General features: G+C 35.2%; 1 protein-coding gene across 6 annotated transcripts in view; it reads right to left on the minus strand.

The window, feature by feature from the left end:
• DMD (dystrophin) overlaps nucleotides 1-15205 on the minus strand; it is a 1925924-nt gene that overhangs the window by 1289017 nt on the left and 621702 nt on the right. For all 6 annotated transcript variants that reach the window (XM_036747778.1, XM_036747779.1, XM_036747772.1 and 3 more), the window contains one exon: nucleotides 2830-3002. In XM_036747778.1, the coding sequence (XP_036603673.1) occupies nucleotides 2830-3002 (173 nt within the window). The remainder of the gene's footprint in view (nucleotides 1-2829; nucleotides 3003-15205) is intronic.

The raw sequence follows: 15205 nt of genomic DNA on the forward strand, positions 1-15205 counted from the left end.
GTGTTCTTTCTCACAGTCAAAATACTGTTTATCCATTTATTTGTTTCATTACTGATTACATTTGTTAACAGATTCCATATATGGTAGTTTTAATATTTATTTAATCATAGAAGGTTAAGGGGCTTACTGCATAGAGAAATACGAATAATTGTTACTGGGAAGATTTCTCTAGTTTATTTAATATTGAATAAACTTGGATAGAGGTTTGAACCAACTGATTAATTAATGAAAAAGAGGTCCCAAGTTTATTAATAAATTAAAAATTGAAATATACTCCTAGATTACAATAGAGTTCAGGATTATAAGAGTCGTTATGGGAATGAATCAAGTAGCAGGCTGAGGTAAAGCATGATCTACAAGCGAATGTTGTTGACCTTAGAAACCTTGCTCCAAGGCTTTGCAGGTTTTATTTAGATTATCCCATTTGATCTTTATAAGAACCCTGTGAGGTAAGTCGTGCAAATATAATTAGATAAGTAAAGTAAGATTTAAAGAGAATAAATGATATACCCTTGGTCACAGAACTATGAAATGGATTTGAATCTCAGTCTTTACATTAAAAATCCACTCTTCCTACTTCACCACGATGCAAGAAGTGGTATTAACTACTCCGCTCTCCGCGCTGCTCCTCCTCAGGCCCACAACACTCTCCCCTCCCATCAAGGCACAGAGTAGCATCTTGATGTAAGAGCTGTTAAAATGTTGCATTTCCTCAGTCTCACGCATTGCCTGTTGAAGCCTTGACAACAAGAGGGGCTTCCCCTTTTCAGCAAGGGGAGCTATTGGAAAATGTTTGTTTGGTGTTTTGTTTTCCCCCAAATGGAAAGAAGGGTTGAAGGGTCATAGAAGAAGAAACTGAGGTTCTCGTGGGAACTCTGGATCTCCCCAGAGAGCACAGATCACCTAGCAGTCAATAGCAGATTGCAAGGGAAGGGTCCTGCTCATCTCTAACTGAATATAATCATGAATAGTTGGAGCCCCATCTGGCTCACTGACCCAGTACACAAGTAGGGCTAAATTTTTCTATTTCCTTGATAATTAATATTGGTAGATATAGTATCCCTTTTTCATTCCCCACTTCCCCCCACTCACTACTGAGTGGCAAACTAGTATTGCTTACCTTTAAATCTTGCTCATTTTCTGTATTTTTAAAAAAGGTTTTGTCTTAAAATAATGGTGGCAAACTGATTTGCTATAAAAGAAAACCATGCAATAGTGCAGCTAGGTGGCACAGTGGATAGAGTGCTGGGCCTGAATTTTTATGAGTTCAAATCTATCCTCAAACACTCAGTAGCTGTGAGATCCTGGGTAAGCCACCTAACCCTGTTTGCCTCAGTTACTTATCTATAATATGAGCCAGAGTAGGAAATGGCTAACCATTCCAGTATCTTTGCCAAGAAAACCCCCAATGGGGCCACAGAGTCAGACAGGGCTGAAATGACTAAACAACAACCATGAAAAGGAGGAAAGGCCAAAAGCTGAAAGAAGACTAAATGCAGTAGGCTTAATTATATTCCCTCCAAGACAGCTGAAAGAGAAGCTTAATCACCCGTTACGCATTAGTGACCCGGCTAAGTGCTAGAGATGTAAATCAAATGGATAAAATGATCCCTGTCCTCAAGGCGTATGCTTTCTAAAGGGAGAGACAAGTATGTAGTGCAAACAGAACGAGTGTCAGTGCAATAAGTGCAAGTAGTTAGGGAGGGTGGGCCGTAGCTAGTGGGGTGAATGAGGAAATGTTGAATGCAGGTAGGGTAGGTGCTTGCTGTGTTGAGTTGTGTTGAACTTCCAGGGATTAGAGATGAAAAATTCCTATTTAGTGACTCTCTTGGGTCAAGTGAACAACAAAAAAATCAATCAGTAATGTAGAACTTTGACAGGAAGAATAAAATGTAGTCTCCTAAGGTCAGTAAGGCCAGAAAAGTTATGTAAACTTGGGCCAGTAATAGGATCCATTCAAATAATCTGTGTTTTTAGGTATTAAAAAAAGCAAAACAAAAACAATATAATAACCTGGATGTAAACTCAAATTAGGTTTAAAATAGTATTGATCTATATGGAAACAAAGGCTTAAATTGCAATTAAATGCCTCTATTATACTTATCTTCTCACAACAAAGAATGAAGATTAATACGGAAAAGAAGCAGTATATTAAAACTGACTGTTACAAGAATACAAAGTTCTTTAATGCATACATATGTATGTATATATATATACACACACATATATGTGTGGTATATATGTGTTTCCAAACTTATAGTTTAAATGATACAGGAAACTACCAGTGGGAAAACAACAATGTAGCGGAAGAGTAACTGCTCTGTAATTTATAGCCTTAGAGATTTGTCTGGGTTACTTAAAGTTCTAAATAACTTGCATGGAGGTGAGACTTCAATTTAAGACTTTCTGATTCCTAGGCTAGCTCTTTATCAGTTATACCATGTTTCTCTTAATCTATTTTTTGGATCATAATATGTATATAGTTTACAAATTTGAATAATAATCCAACTTCCATGCTTAACCAAAAAAAAATTTGTTTTACTTTGCTGTACCCTTTTAAAATTGTCAAAATAATATCTGCCATAGCAGCGGCCTATTCCCAAACACTTTGATAAAAGAGAATTTTCACAATGCACATCATAGATCTTAGATCCTTAGCAGACATATATTAGACACCATACTCCTCTTTTCTTAATAATAAACCATGTGCTGCTTTCTTTCTCCCTGCTGTAACCCCCAACTTAGAGCAGATTAGATTTGATTCCAGAATTTTTCCCCATTCCAGAAAATACAAGCACATTTACACAATAAACTGAAAAAGTTACCTACCCTTGTCGATCAGTATATATCTTGTTAACTTTCTCCCACTGGAAATTGAGTTGAGTTAGAGCTTCTTTTATCTTAGTAGCTTCCACAGGTGTAGCATTTTGTAAAGCTGCTGTTTTCTTATTGTGAATGACCTCAACCTGACTTGAAATTCTTTGCAGGCTGTCCTTTACCTTCTGCAACATTGAGATATAAGGGGGAAGTAACAATAGCAAGAGTGAGTCTGATTGTAATGACAAAGAAGTATAAATATATATAATATTACATATATAATAAATGACATTACGTAATATATAAATATAATTTAGCCTCAGAAATAAGCAATTCTTTGCATATTCATTGTTAAGACTCAAAACATTTTGGAAGGGAGAAGGCAGTAGGGGACAGGAATGAATTTAAAATTTTTTAATAACAAAAGAAGCCACAATCACTCAGAAGTTCATTGTTGGAAGGAAACTCTGAGGTCATTTCATTCTACCCAGGCTGTACAAGAATCCCTTCCCTGTCAAGGCATACTTCCTCCTTTTTAATTTTAATTTTCTTTTTTTATTATGAACCTAATAATAAATAATTACAGTGTAATGCCTCTTCAAATAGTTAAAGACAGCTACATGTCCCTCCTGCAAGTCTTTGCTTTTCTAGGCTAAATATTTTAAATTCATTTAGTCAGTCTTCATATGCCAGTCTCACTATTTCTTCGCATGTTTTATATAAAAAAAACGAGACCAAATAAGTCCCGCTTCTTGAGCAAATTTGCTTTAAAAAAAATATATATATATGTATATATTAAAAATCTTTTTAGTAATGTTACATGGTAGAAGTATAGTTTGCTTAAACTCTAAAACTTTAATGCATATTCAGTTAGGTTCGCTAAACTAACCTGAATTTAGGATTGGGTAATAAACTAAAGTCAAGAAGTCTATTCTCAAATTAACAGGTTTCACCTTACTATCCAAGCATTGTCCCTTCATCACTTCTTCCCACACTCAATATTAATTGTCTCTACAGCTTGGACAATTGAGGAAGATAAGTGTGACAGAGAGTAGTCCCAGGACCTAAACACTTAGCTCAATGCTGTATTATATTGGACCTACCATGTTGAAATCTACCATGGATGTATTAGGAGAATGCAAACTACAGCTAGAAAGTCAAATCTGGTCCATTGTCTCTTTGTATAGCTAAGAAACTAACAATGGATGTTAGATTTTTAAAAATGAAATAAAACTTTCCTAAAAATTGTTTTTTTTAAGCATTTTTATCTCTCAGACAGTACAAAAGCAGGTGGCAACTGGATTTGTTGACACAGGCTATTGTTTGCCAGCCCCTGGTAGGTAATCTGTACAATCTCCTGACAAAGGCAATAAATGTTCCTAGCTAGATAGGAGAAAGTCTTTTTAAGATCAAGAGATTTGGGCTACATGTCATGGGGCTAAATAAAAAAGAAGCCTCTACCTTCTTCCCCAGGTTGAATTCCTGGAGGACAAAACAGCAAGAACTTCAGAGACAATCACACTTAGATAAGAGCCAAGTTAGCCTAGTGTAGGGCCAGTTGTCTCCAGAGGTCATCATCTCTAAAAAATATAACCTGCACAGGCAGGTTTGTCAGCTCCTTTATTACATAGACAGTTATCCCCAGAATAGCAGGGTTACTTTTTAGGGGTCTTGACTCTCCCATTAACATAGGAACAAGACATAGCACCCTTGGGTCGATCCTGTAGAGACTGACCCAGAGGAGGACACACAACTTCTCAAAATGGAACACTGCTCTAAGAAATGATGAGCTCGATGATCTAAGAAAAACATGGACAGACTTGCAAAAAATAATGAAGAGCGAAATAAACAGAACCAAGAGAATTCTGTATACTGTAACAACAATATTGTTTTAAGAGCAACTTTCAGTTAATAAGTCATTTTGACATAAACAGCCAAATTAACTAAGCACACATGAAGGAAGACACTATTGGTATCCAGAGAAAGAACTGATAAATAGATGTATAGAATGGTTTTACGCACACACACACATACACACACACACACGCACACACATACACACACATAACACACACACACACATACATACACACTTGTGTCTAATGGTAGCCACGGGGAGGGGGCACAAGGGAAGAAAAAACCACAATTACATGACAAATCCATTATATATTTAAAAGGAATAGCAAGTTGTAAATAATAGATTTTCAATTTCATGTACAATCATCTTTTTTCTATTCTATTCTATTATGGACATGCTTGTGTTATTTCTTAAGTTCAGAACAAATTAAATAAAATTAAAAAAATAAAAATGCACATGTAGGAATACAAACCAGATGTAGAAATACAGTAATCCCTCAGAGTATACTGTCCTATGTAAATAACCTTCTCTGGGAAATTACAGAAGTCATGCTCTACAAAAATCTGAGAAAGGCAAACCACGATCCTATGAAAAACTGTCAAGGGGTATGGCATGGTGATTAGTGTTGTTCAGTCACTGCTATTTGCCTCATTTTGACTCATTACCACATGAATTTCCCAATATAAATGATTCTTATTCACTCTGAACGTAGTATCAAAAATCTATAACTTAATTTATCATTTTATTCACTCCAAACCCCTATCTAGGGACAGTACTTCTGGCAAAATACCTCAGTGTTAGAACCATCTCTCTCTAAAGATGTTTCCACTTCTGTGGCTTCCTTCTAATAAGTAAACACCAATATTAACCACTGTTTAAAAAGTGGTCAAAGTGGTTAACCAAGTCAATATTTAAACAAAGAAAGATAAACAAAAATTTTTTCACATTCCCAGGGGAAAAAAAGTTTCAGGTTCTGATGGTGGGGTTTAAGGAAAGAAAGAAGCTAAAGAATACTACCGTTTTGATCAACACAAACTTGACCCCCAGATTTCCTGCCCAGTTACCCAGAGAAACCTTGCTTCCGCAGTTCTTGCCAATTTCTTTGTGGTGCTTGCTTCTGCCTGTGCTGTTCCCTCCCTCTGGGCAATGAATGGCATTCTCAGAACCACAGAGACAGGGCAGAGTCTTATTTGGTCTTCCCAGCTCCAGAGTCCAGCACAATGTCTCCCACATAGTGGTGTTTAGTAAATATTTCCTGATTGATTAATTGACCAAGAACCCAGGTATAGTTTATTTTGTGGAAGCTAGTGAGCTGTGGCTGTATTATACCAGGAGGTACCAAAATTGGACAGTGTGAAGTGCCAAAGTTGGGGGGGGGGACTTTCAAAGGAAAAATTGAATCCACCAAAACAGACCTCACAATAAACTGGAATCTCTGATATGGGAGAGATGCACACACACCTGCCTAAAACAGGACATGACTAGGTCTGAATGAAGTCAAAGAGTAGCTGCAGGCCTCTTGAATGCATTTAAATGTTTAATCTGAACACTTGGAATAGCTCTGAGCTTGGGACATTCTGGAGCTGCTTCAGAGACTGGAAAATGGACAGTTTACAAGTTCCACGAAGCAAACTGTAAGACAACAAACCTCTCTATTGTAGGTTTTTTTTAACATGAAAGTGAAGTTATTTGGAGAACATTCCTTGGCACATTTTCAGAGAGAATGTACACAAAGGTCCATCAAAATCAAGGAGAATTTTTTGAAGTTCTTCTTCATATGTGTTAAAGATACAAGCAAATAGCTAGGGTTGATGACAGTAAATCTCTTGCCCATTTCCTCAGTTTACAGTTTGAGCCATGATATATAGTTGCTTTTACAATTTTAGTTCCATAGAAATAAATGATCTTAATTTTTAAGTCTCTTAAAAATCAGAACCATACTCACTACCATTTCCATGGTGACAGTAAAGTCATCTAAGTGTATAGTACATATGTTTTTCCTTTTAAATTTTGTTGAGCACTTTGCCTTTAGCTTTACATTTTTAAAATATTATATTGTTTAATTTTTAGTTAAATCTCTTTATAACTATGTACTTTACTTACATATCAGTCATTTGCTCTCTTACAAAGCTTTCTAGGAATATTCCCCCTGATGATTTAAAGCATCTTGTAAGATACTTATGCTTAAGTAAATAGAATGACATGTGGTAGATGTGGTATGTTACTGCAACATGTTATCAACGGCAATTTGCACATGAATCAATCTATCAAGCTCTAATATGTTCCAGGCACTCTGCTAGGCACTGGGGATGTAGCTATAGAGATTGAAATAATACTTATCTAAAAGAACTTGCATTACAATGTGGGAAACAGCAAATGAGCATCATATATCTCTATACACAAAAATGTGTGTTATATGTTTTATATACATATATATGTACAGATATTAAAAGCATTTCACTTATGTCTCTTATCTTTCACATACATATGTATATGTAGACATGAAAATACATATAGGAAAAATATAAAGTTAATAAATACAAAGTAATACAAAGTTGTTATATAAAATTAGTAAATGAAGATACTAATAATTTGGGGGATCAGTAAGTTTTTTTTGTATACGAGGGTGCTAAGGTTATATCACAAAGGAAGAGAAGGACTCAGATGCTATGGCTAGAATTGAGGTGCATGTGATGGTGAATCATATCTGAGGAACAAAGAGAAGGCCAGTATGGCTGGATCTGAGAGTTCAGGAGGGGAATAACACCTGAAATTTAGGTACGGATCAGATTGTTCAGGGTTTCAAAAGCTAAATAGAGAAGTTTATATTTTATTGAAAGAGGAGTTTCATATGAAAGACTTTACTGAGAAATTTGTGGGTAAAAAAGCATGTGAGTCCAATCATGTATTGAGAATGAATGGTCCCAAGGATTATATTGGTAATTCAGTGATGGACAGTGTTTCATCAGTGTAGGAATTATACCCTTCATACCCTTTCTCTCGTGTGGATTGTGATCCATTTACACACCATTTCATCCTATATAATTCTTGTGTATGTCCTTCAATAAATCTTTCATAGAGAATTTGCAAACAATGTTACTTCCAGAAATATTAAAAGAACAAGAGGAAATGCCCCAGAAAATAGTTTAAATTCACTGTGGATCATTTATGGAAGGATATGGCCAAGAAATACATGGGACTAGTTGGTGTGGATAGGTTATACTATACACCAATGAAGGGAATTCCCATATCCCTATAATCTATGAGATTACAGGTTGATCTAAGCATTTTTAATTTTAAGCATTATTTTGAGTTCACATCTGTAAAGAATATAAGGCTTATAGATTCTATGTTTGAATAAATAAAATTTTAACTTTACATTAAAAAAGTAGTCTCTCATTGTTATGCGTAAAGACCATTGTCATATGATGCTCAAACATATACATTGCTAATGAGGGAAATATGACTGTAAGATTGCATCGAATTTGTCACAATGGAAAACTAAATTTCAGGTATTTGTAAGGGAGAAGTACAATTTTAGTAAAACAATGAATTCATTTTATCAGTATCTTTATGCAAATTCTTTGGTTATAAAAATTTGGTTTTTACAACCTATAAGGTAATGCTAAGTAGAGTCAGCCTTGGAGCCAAGAAGACATGGGTTTAAGTTCTGCCTCTAACATATAAAGGTGTTTTTGCCTTGCCTAAGTCACTTAACCTATTAGTGCTCTAGGCAACTCTCTAAGATTATTAGTTTCAGAGATGGTGCCAATCTGGATTGATAGAGGGAGTTTCTTACACTAATGAAATCAAAGGTCCAGTCCCCATCCTCATTTTACGGATGAGGAAATTGAAGTGGAGTGACCCTCCTGGGGTCATAAAGTTAGTAAGTACCATTCCATTTTTTCTGATGGTAAGGCCAGTGCTCTCCTACAAGACCATGCTTTTACATTTATAATAATATAAATCATTTATAATTGTCCAAAACAAATCTCACATCCTATACACATTTCAAAACTGAAAGGGTATAATTTCAGATATTTTTCTTTTTGAAGTATTCAAAAATATTAGTTCAAATTATGTGTAGGTATATGTAATGATTATTTTCCTAAGCCAATGATATAACAGAATAAGATTAAATATTATTTTCTTAAGTACTAATAATGTTATCAAATTGTGACACCATTTTCCCAAATCTATCTCCAGAAAGGCTGTCAATGGATAATAGGTATGTTACCCAAAGAAACCCTTTCTTAAAGATTCCATGGGGCTTACAGCTATGAAACAAAGATCCCGTTGTCAGTCTTGCTTAATGTTCATTGTTTTACTGCAAAACAAAATATTACTGCCTTTAAATTTCATTTTATCTTAACAGGAACAGAAAGAATTTTGATACCAAAATTCTTGAACAGGTGACTGAAACTGGGTGCTTACAACAATTACAACAGACATCCATTCTCTCCTTAACCCACTGTCATATAGCTTTTCTTCCTGTAACTGCTAACAACATACGTATTAGAAGTCGCTGCTGATCTCCTTTTTACTAAATCTGTTGACTTTTTTCTCAGCCCCCATTAAATGTTTGATTAATTGAACTTCTTCTTCCTTCCTTCCTTCCTGACACCCATATACATTATATGCATTCCCACTTCCAAACCTTTGCTCCTACTGTTTCTCCCACTTGCAATGTTTTCACTTTTCTTCTCTACCTATCCAAAGTTTGCTCACCCTTCAGAGCCAATCTCAAATCCCACAAAAGTCTCCTACACAAAACCTGCCTTGACTACTACAGTTCATATTGATGTCTCTCTTTTCTGAATTCCTATCACACTAGTTTTGACAACTGATTATTTTCTGGTTTTTTATTATTCTGTTTCTCCAGGTGTGTATAATAAATTCTTAACAAGATCATAAGAAACCAGAATGTGTGGATCATGCCATATATTCCACTTGTATCCCTTCCCTGCCTCCTTTCAGTGCCAGGTGCAACATGGGAAAATTAAGTGGTGAGTTTGGAGCATCAAATTATAAATTCCCTGCCAACACACACCCAAACATGCAAACCTAACTAGAATAGAATTATAGAATCTTTAATATTTGGTTCATTTTTTTGAACCAAAGAAATACGTTTAATTCCATACAGATGTTTTATAAAATTTTCAGATATCTTCCTATTTATTACATTTGGCCCTCATTAGTTATTGAACTATTGCAGTAAACAGTAGATTAAAATTTTTATCTACATCTCCTAGTACTTTCTAGCAACTTAGCACTACATCTCAGATAAATACCATCATATATACTCTTCTTTCATCCACAGCAATATCCCTTTTGAGGTCCTTAGACACTAGATTATCAGGAGTATGGGAAGGTGAAAGCGTTTCAATATCTTACTCTAAATACTTCTGAAAGTCAACTGTTTCTATTCATTAGCACCAAGTAAACCAAAAACTAATTCTGTGATTGATAATGAGTTAAGCTGTGTATATAGACTATTTCATTAAAAAAAATCTGATGAAGGTCTGCTTTTCTATTTATGGAGATATATTTGTAACAGAGTTACAAATTGCTTTTTTCCCTTATATAAAATTACAGTGATGATAATGGTGTTCTCAAATATTTTTAGGAATAAAATAAAAAAAATATTTCTGGGCATGATTAAAAACCCTTCTTTTGCAGGAAATAGACAAGACCAGATGTGGGGAACCTGTGGCCTCGAGGCCACATGTGGTAGGTCTCAAGTGCAGCCCTTTGACTGAATCCAAACTTCGACTGGTTCTGTGAAGTATGGATTCAGACAAAGGGCGACACTTGAGGACCTAGAGGGCCTTATGTGGCCTTGAGGCCACAGATTCCCCACCCCTGGACAAGACTATCAGAGAAGTTTGTTGAACATATAAAATAAGACTAAATGAAAGAACTTTGAGTACTATAAAGTGCAACAGATGTGTAAGTTGTTAATATCATTATCTTCCTGTCCCCACAAAAGGAAAGCTAGCAGATCAGAACACATGCGATATGAATTTTCAAACTACAGAGACTCAGCAGCTTGGCTTATGGACAATTTGAAGCCTTATATGCAATGTATTAATTCCTTCTTAATTAAACACATCTGAGTTTATAAAATTCTTCCTGTTCTTGTTAGGCCATAAACAGGATTTTTGTCATTCTTATGACCTATTCAAGCCCACTCTGTACAGAGGAAAATTTGTAGTTTAGGTCAAGATTGGAAGTAAGAAAATATTTTCTTGAGATAAATCAGTTACAATTCCATTTCATAAATTCGTCTTTACATCTTTTCTAATGTTGACCACTGGAGCTTAAGGAGTGCTTCAAAATGGCAAATGAAGCTCTGGAAATTGCAGAGTACAACGGGTACAATTCTTCAGAAAAATCTCTTTCATAATTATATGTCAGGAGACTATTTTATGCCTCTGGAATAAAAATGCCTAAGTATTTTAAAATGGAAATATCTTTGCTCTTAATGGTACACAGAAAAAATTCTCAAAGATACTATGTTTGAACATAGTTAAAAAAATAAGTGAAAGTGAATGCTTGCTTTTAAGTGTGGATTCTAATATCTCAGACACTTGGTGAGAACTAGGTTGGCATGGGAAAAGCCTGCGAGGTAAAACATAAATCACAGCTTTGTAAGAATCTTACCAAAGAAAGTACTTACTAAGGAATATTTCTGTGTAGAAATTGCATTATTAAACTTCAATTTCTAATGGTTATATGATCTCATTCATTAACCTATTCTTTCCATCGGCGCAGATTTGTAATTTCCCGTATTTTCCCTTACTGTGCAATTTTCCCCACAGATCTGCTACAGAAGCACCCACTTCTTTTTTTTTTTTTGGTTTGCTTTTTCTTTTTTATTGAAAGAGAGAGAACCATCTACAAATAAGTATAGTTTTTGGTGTTGGTTTTGCATATCACACTATATTATATAGCATTAAAAATCCCACATGCACTATGGCTTCAAAAGAATGATACCAATACTTTTCAAAAGAACCCACCTCCAGCAATGATCTGATTCAGATTCTGAGTCATTTACAATTCTACCAATACTACAATTCGCATTATCACATAATATCTTTGATAACATTTTCAAACACAGGATCATTTTTTAAGATTTTTCTATCTCACCCAGTGTTGATGATTCCCCTGAAGTACATTTTTGATCAGTGACCCCTGCTAAAATTATAGAGTACAATGGCCTTCCCAACTTTATCAATTATACTCTTTAAAAAGAGTTATTAAGTTATTTTGGCATTATCTGTTAGAAGTACCTACTTCTAATCTTTCCACTGTCTATGCACATCAATGAAGTATCTGAACCATAGCTCTGCCATTTCTCACCCTTTTTAAAAGACCAGACCATCTTTTCTTTTGATGATATTATATCTTAAGTGGTATTCCTATGCTATTTTCTATGCATAGCTTATAACTGAGAATGAACTGAAGCCTACTTATGCTCATTATGCATCTCTCAGTGGCCCCCAGGTCATCTGTAACTCTGATTCTTCAGAGATGACCATGGTCCAAGATTCAAATCCATATGCCACTACTACATCAAAAAGATGGAATTTTTGTTGGGGATTGAATTCTTATAATTCAAAGAACTATGTACTTTCCAAAAAAGTAATCCAGTAGATTGCTAGCCATCTTCTTTCTGAGCTCTAGGCACTGTTCCTTGTCAATTTGTAGTACCTGGTCTAAGTGTGTACTTTAATGACCCTCCATGGAATGGACATTCAAATAATTATCATAATCTAGACAGTATGCATTTTCATCCATTTAGTTTTTCCTATTTGGATTATAAAGGCAATTTCTTCTTAGTAATAGTAGATCTCATTAAGAAAATGTTGTAATATTCTGAAGCTTGATGAAGTGAGCACAAAATCATACCCAAAAAGGAATATCTGGAGTACCTCAATATCTGAAGGAAATTCCTCTTCTATTAGGACACTGCACAGGGCATTGTCCATAGCAATGGCAGATACTTTTGCTAAGTGTGTGCCTCAGTGTTTTGTGCCTCTCTTAGAAGAACTGGGTCATTGAATGGTTATCTCTGTGAAATATATGTATATGTATATGTATATGTATATATATATATATATATATGTGTGTGTGTGTGTGTGTGTGTGTGTGTTTTCCTTATCTTATATACATGGGTGACTTGTTGAAAGTTGTGCTTTGAGATAAAAGCTGTTTTTGTATACCATAGAGTGGGACTTCATATCTTCTCTATCTTTGTAACTGTATGCTTATAAAAATGTGGTCCAGTGTAAAAAAGTGTTTATGGAAGCTTGACAGTTTTCTTGATATTTCTTTTGAAAGTCACTAATTAAGTAAAGACTGTTGATGGATACATGTGAGGCTTAGGCCAATAATCTCTTGAACTCATGAGTTGTAGTAGACTATGCAGATTTGGTGTCTACACTGTATCAATACTGTGCATTCCTAATAGTAAGAGAACCATCAGGCATCTGGTGGCTCAGTGAATAGAGAGCTGGGCCTGGAGTCAGAAAGACTTGAATTAAAACTTGGTTTCAGAAATGCATTAACTGTGTGACCCAGGGTAAATTATTTAACCTCTGTTTGCCTTAGTTTCCTGAACTGTAAGATGGGGCCAATAATAATACCTAACCTGTAGGGTTGTTGTGAGGATCAAATGAGATATTTATTTTTAACAAAAGCACTTAGCACAGTGTTTGGCACATAGTAGATGCTACAGAGATGCTCCTTCTCTTCTCTTCTCCAAGAGTACTTGAGGAAGAGTAAATCAGTGCAGGTGGGAAATGGCTAGTTCCTTTGATGATCAGCAGCAGGTCTATGAATAATCCTTGATTATCCAATGTGGATATTTATATTTTTAAAAATGTTTCTAGTCACCTCATCTTTACCAAATCTAGTAACCATTTCTTAGTCCCTTGTTGTTTGTCCTTCATTCTCTAAGAGGACCAATGATATTATGAGGGTGATGTCTTGATTTGCACATGAATTGTATATGAGTGAGGCAGGCAAAGTCATCAGACTTACTTTCTCCTCCAGAGTTATTGAAGTCCAGTGGCAAGAAAAAATTTTAGATGACTGGTAATAGCCCAGGACACACTGAGTGACCTTGGCCTTTCTAAGTTAAGGTCTTTCCCAGGTCTCTTGACCCTATGACTAAGGGGTGGGTAAGAGTTGACACAAAAGATGGTTCAATTTATCCTCTAAAAGATATCAGTCTATGAAAGGAAGATCCTCAGAGTTTCCAGCCAGAACAGAAGACAATTGCTATTTACACTAATTCTAAGCCACCAGAGCCTAAACACTGAGGCACAGAAGCTTGGGTTTGGGCTATTATTTACCATTCAATGAAAGCCACAGTTATTTGGGTTTTAAGGTGGAACCACATAGCTCCATTTAAAATAGTCAAAGGATATGAACAGGCAGTTTTCAGACAAAGAAATCAAAACTATCTACAGTAATATGAAAAAAATACTCTAAATTACTGTTGATTAGAGAAATGTAAATTAAAACAACTCGGAGGTACCACTTCACACCTATCAGATTGACTAATATGACAAAAAAGGAAAATGATAAATGTTAGAGGGTATGCGGGAAAACTGGGACACTAATTCATTCTTTGTGGAGTTGTGTACTCTTGGAACTATGCTCAAAGGGCTATGAAACTGTGCAGATCATTTCATCCAGCAATATCACTGCTAAGTTTATATCCCAAAGATATCCACAAAAGGGAAAATGCCTTACTTGTACAAAAATATTTATAGAAGCTATTTTGTGGTGGCTAACAATTGGAAATCAAGGGGATGCCCATTAATTCCTTCTTTCCTTCCTTCCTTCCTTCCTCAAATCTTCTCATATAGAATGACTAATATGGGAATGTATTACATGATATCACATGTATAAGATATCACACTGCTTACCATCTCAGGGAAAGGGGAAGAGAGGGAAAGAGGGAAGGATAGAGTTTGGAACTCAATACTTAAAAAATCCCAAATATTAAAAATCGTTTTAACATGTAGCTTGGGAAAATAAGATATTAAAAAACATAGTGGGTTTTATAAAGCCTGTCTTTCCAAATACATATTTCAAGAAATCAAAAATGAAAACCATCAAGGACAAAAAGTAAATTGTCCCCATTTTTGAAAAAAAAAAAGGAATAAAAATAAACAAATGAAAAGAAGGAGGAAAAGGCAAAGGAGGAGGAGCAGGAACAGCGGCCTTCTTGAACTTCTGCTTGAATTGGTAGGTTGGATCCCCAGAGGGCAGTGACAACTACTCTCAGATAACATGGAAAAGAAGTTAGAACAAAATATTCTCCTAAGGATCTAGGTCACTTCTTCCCACAATACAGCCTCTGTACGAGAAGTAAACTTAAACTTATATGACCATAATTGTAGTGGTGCACACATTTAAGAAATATTAGTCCCTAATGTTTAATGAATTGAGTTGACTGCTTTTAATTGTTTTTTTTTTTTTAGCATTTTATGCTCACTACTTCTTCCTTGAAATTCT

The sequence above is a fragment of the Trichosurus vulpecula genome, chromosome 2 (assembly GCF_011100635.1).
Source record: "Trichosurus vulpecula isolate mTriVul1 chromosome 2, mTriVul1.pri, whole genome shotgun sequence".
NCBI lineage: Eukaryota > Metazoa > Chordata > Mammalia > Diprotodontia > Phalangeridae > Trichosurus > Trichosurus vulpecula.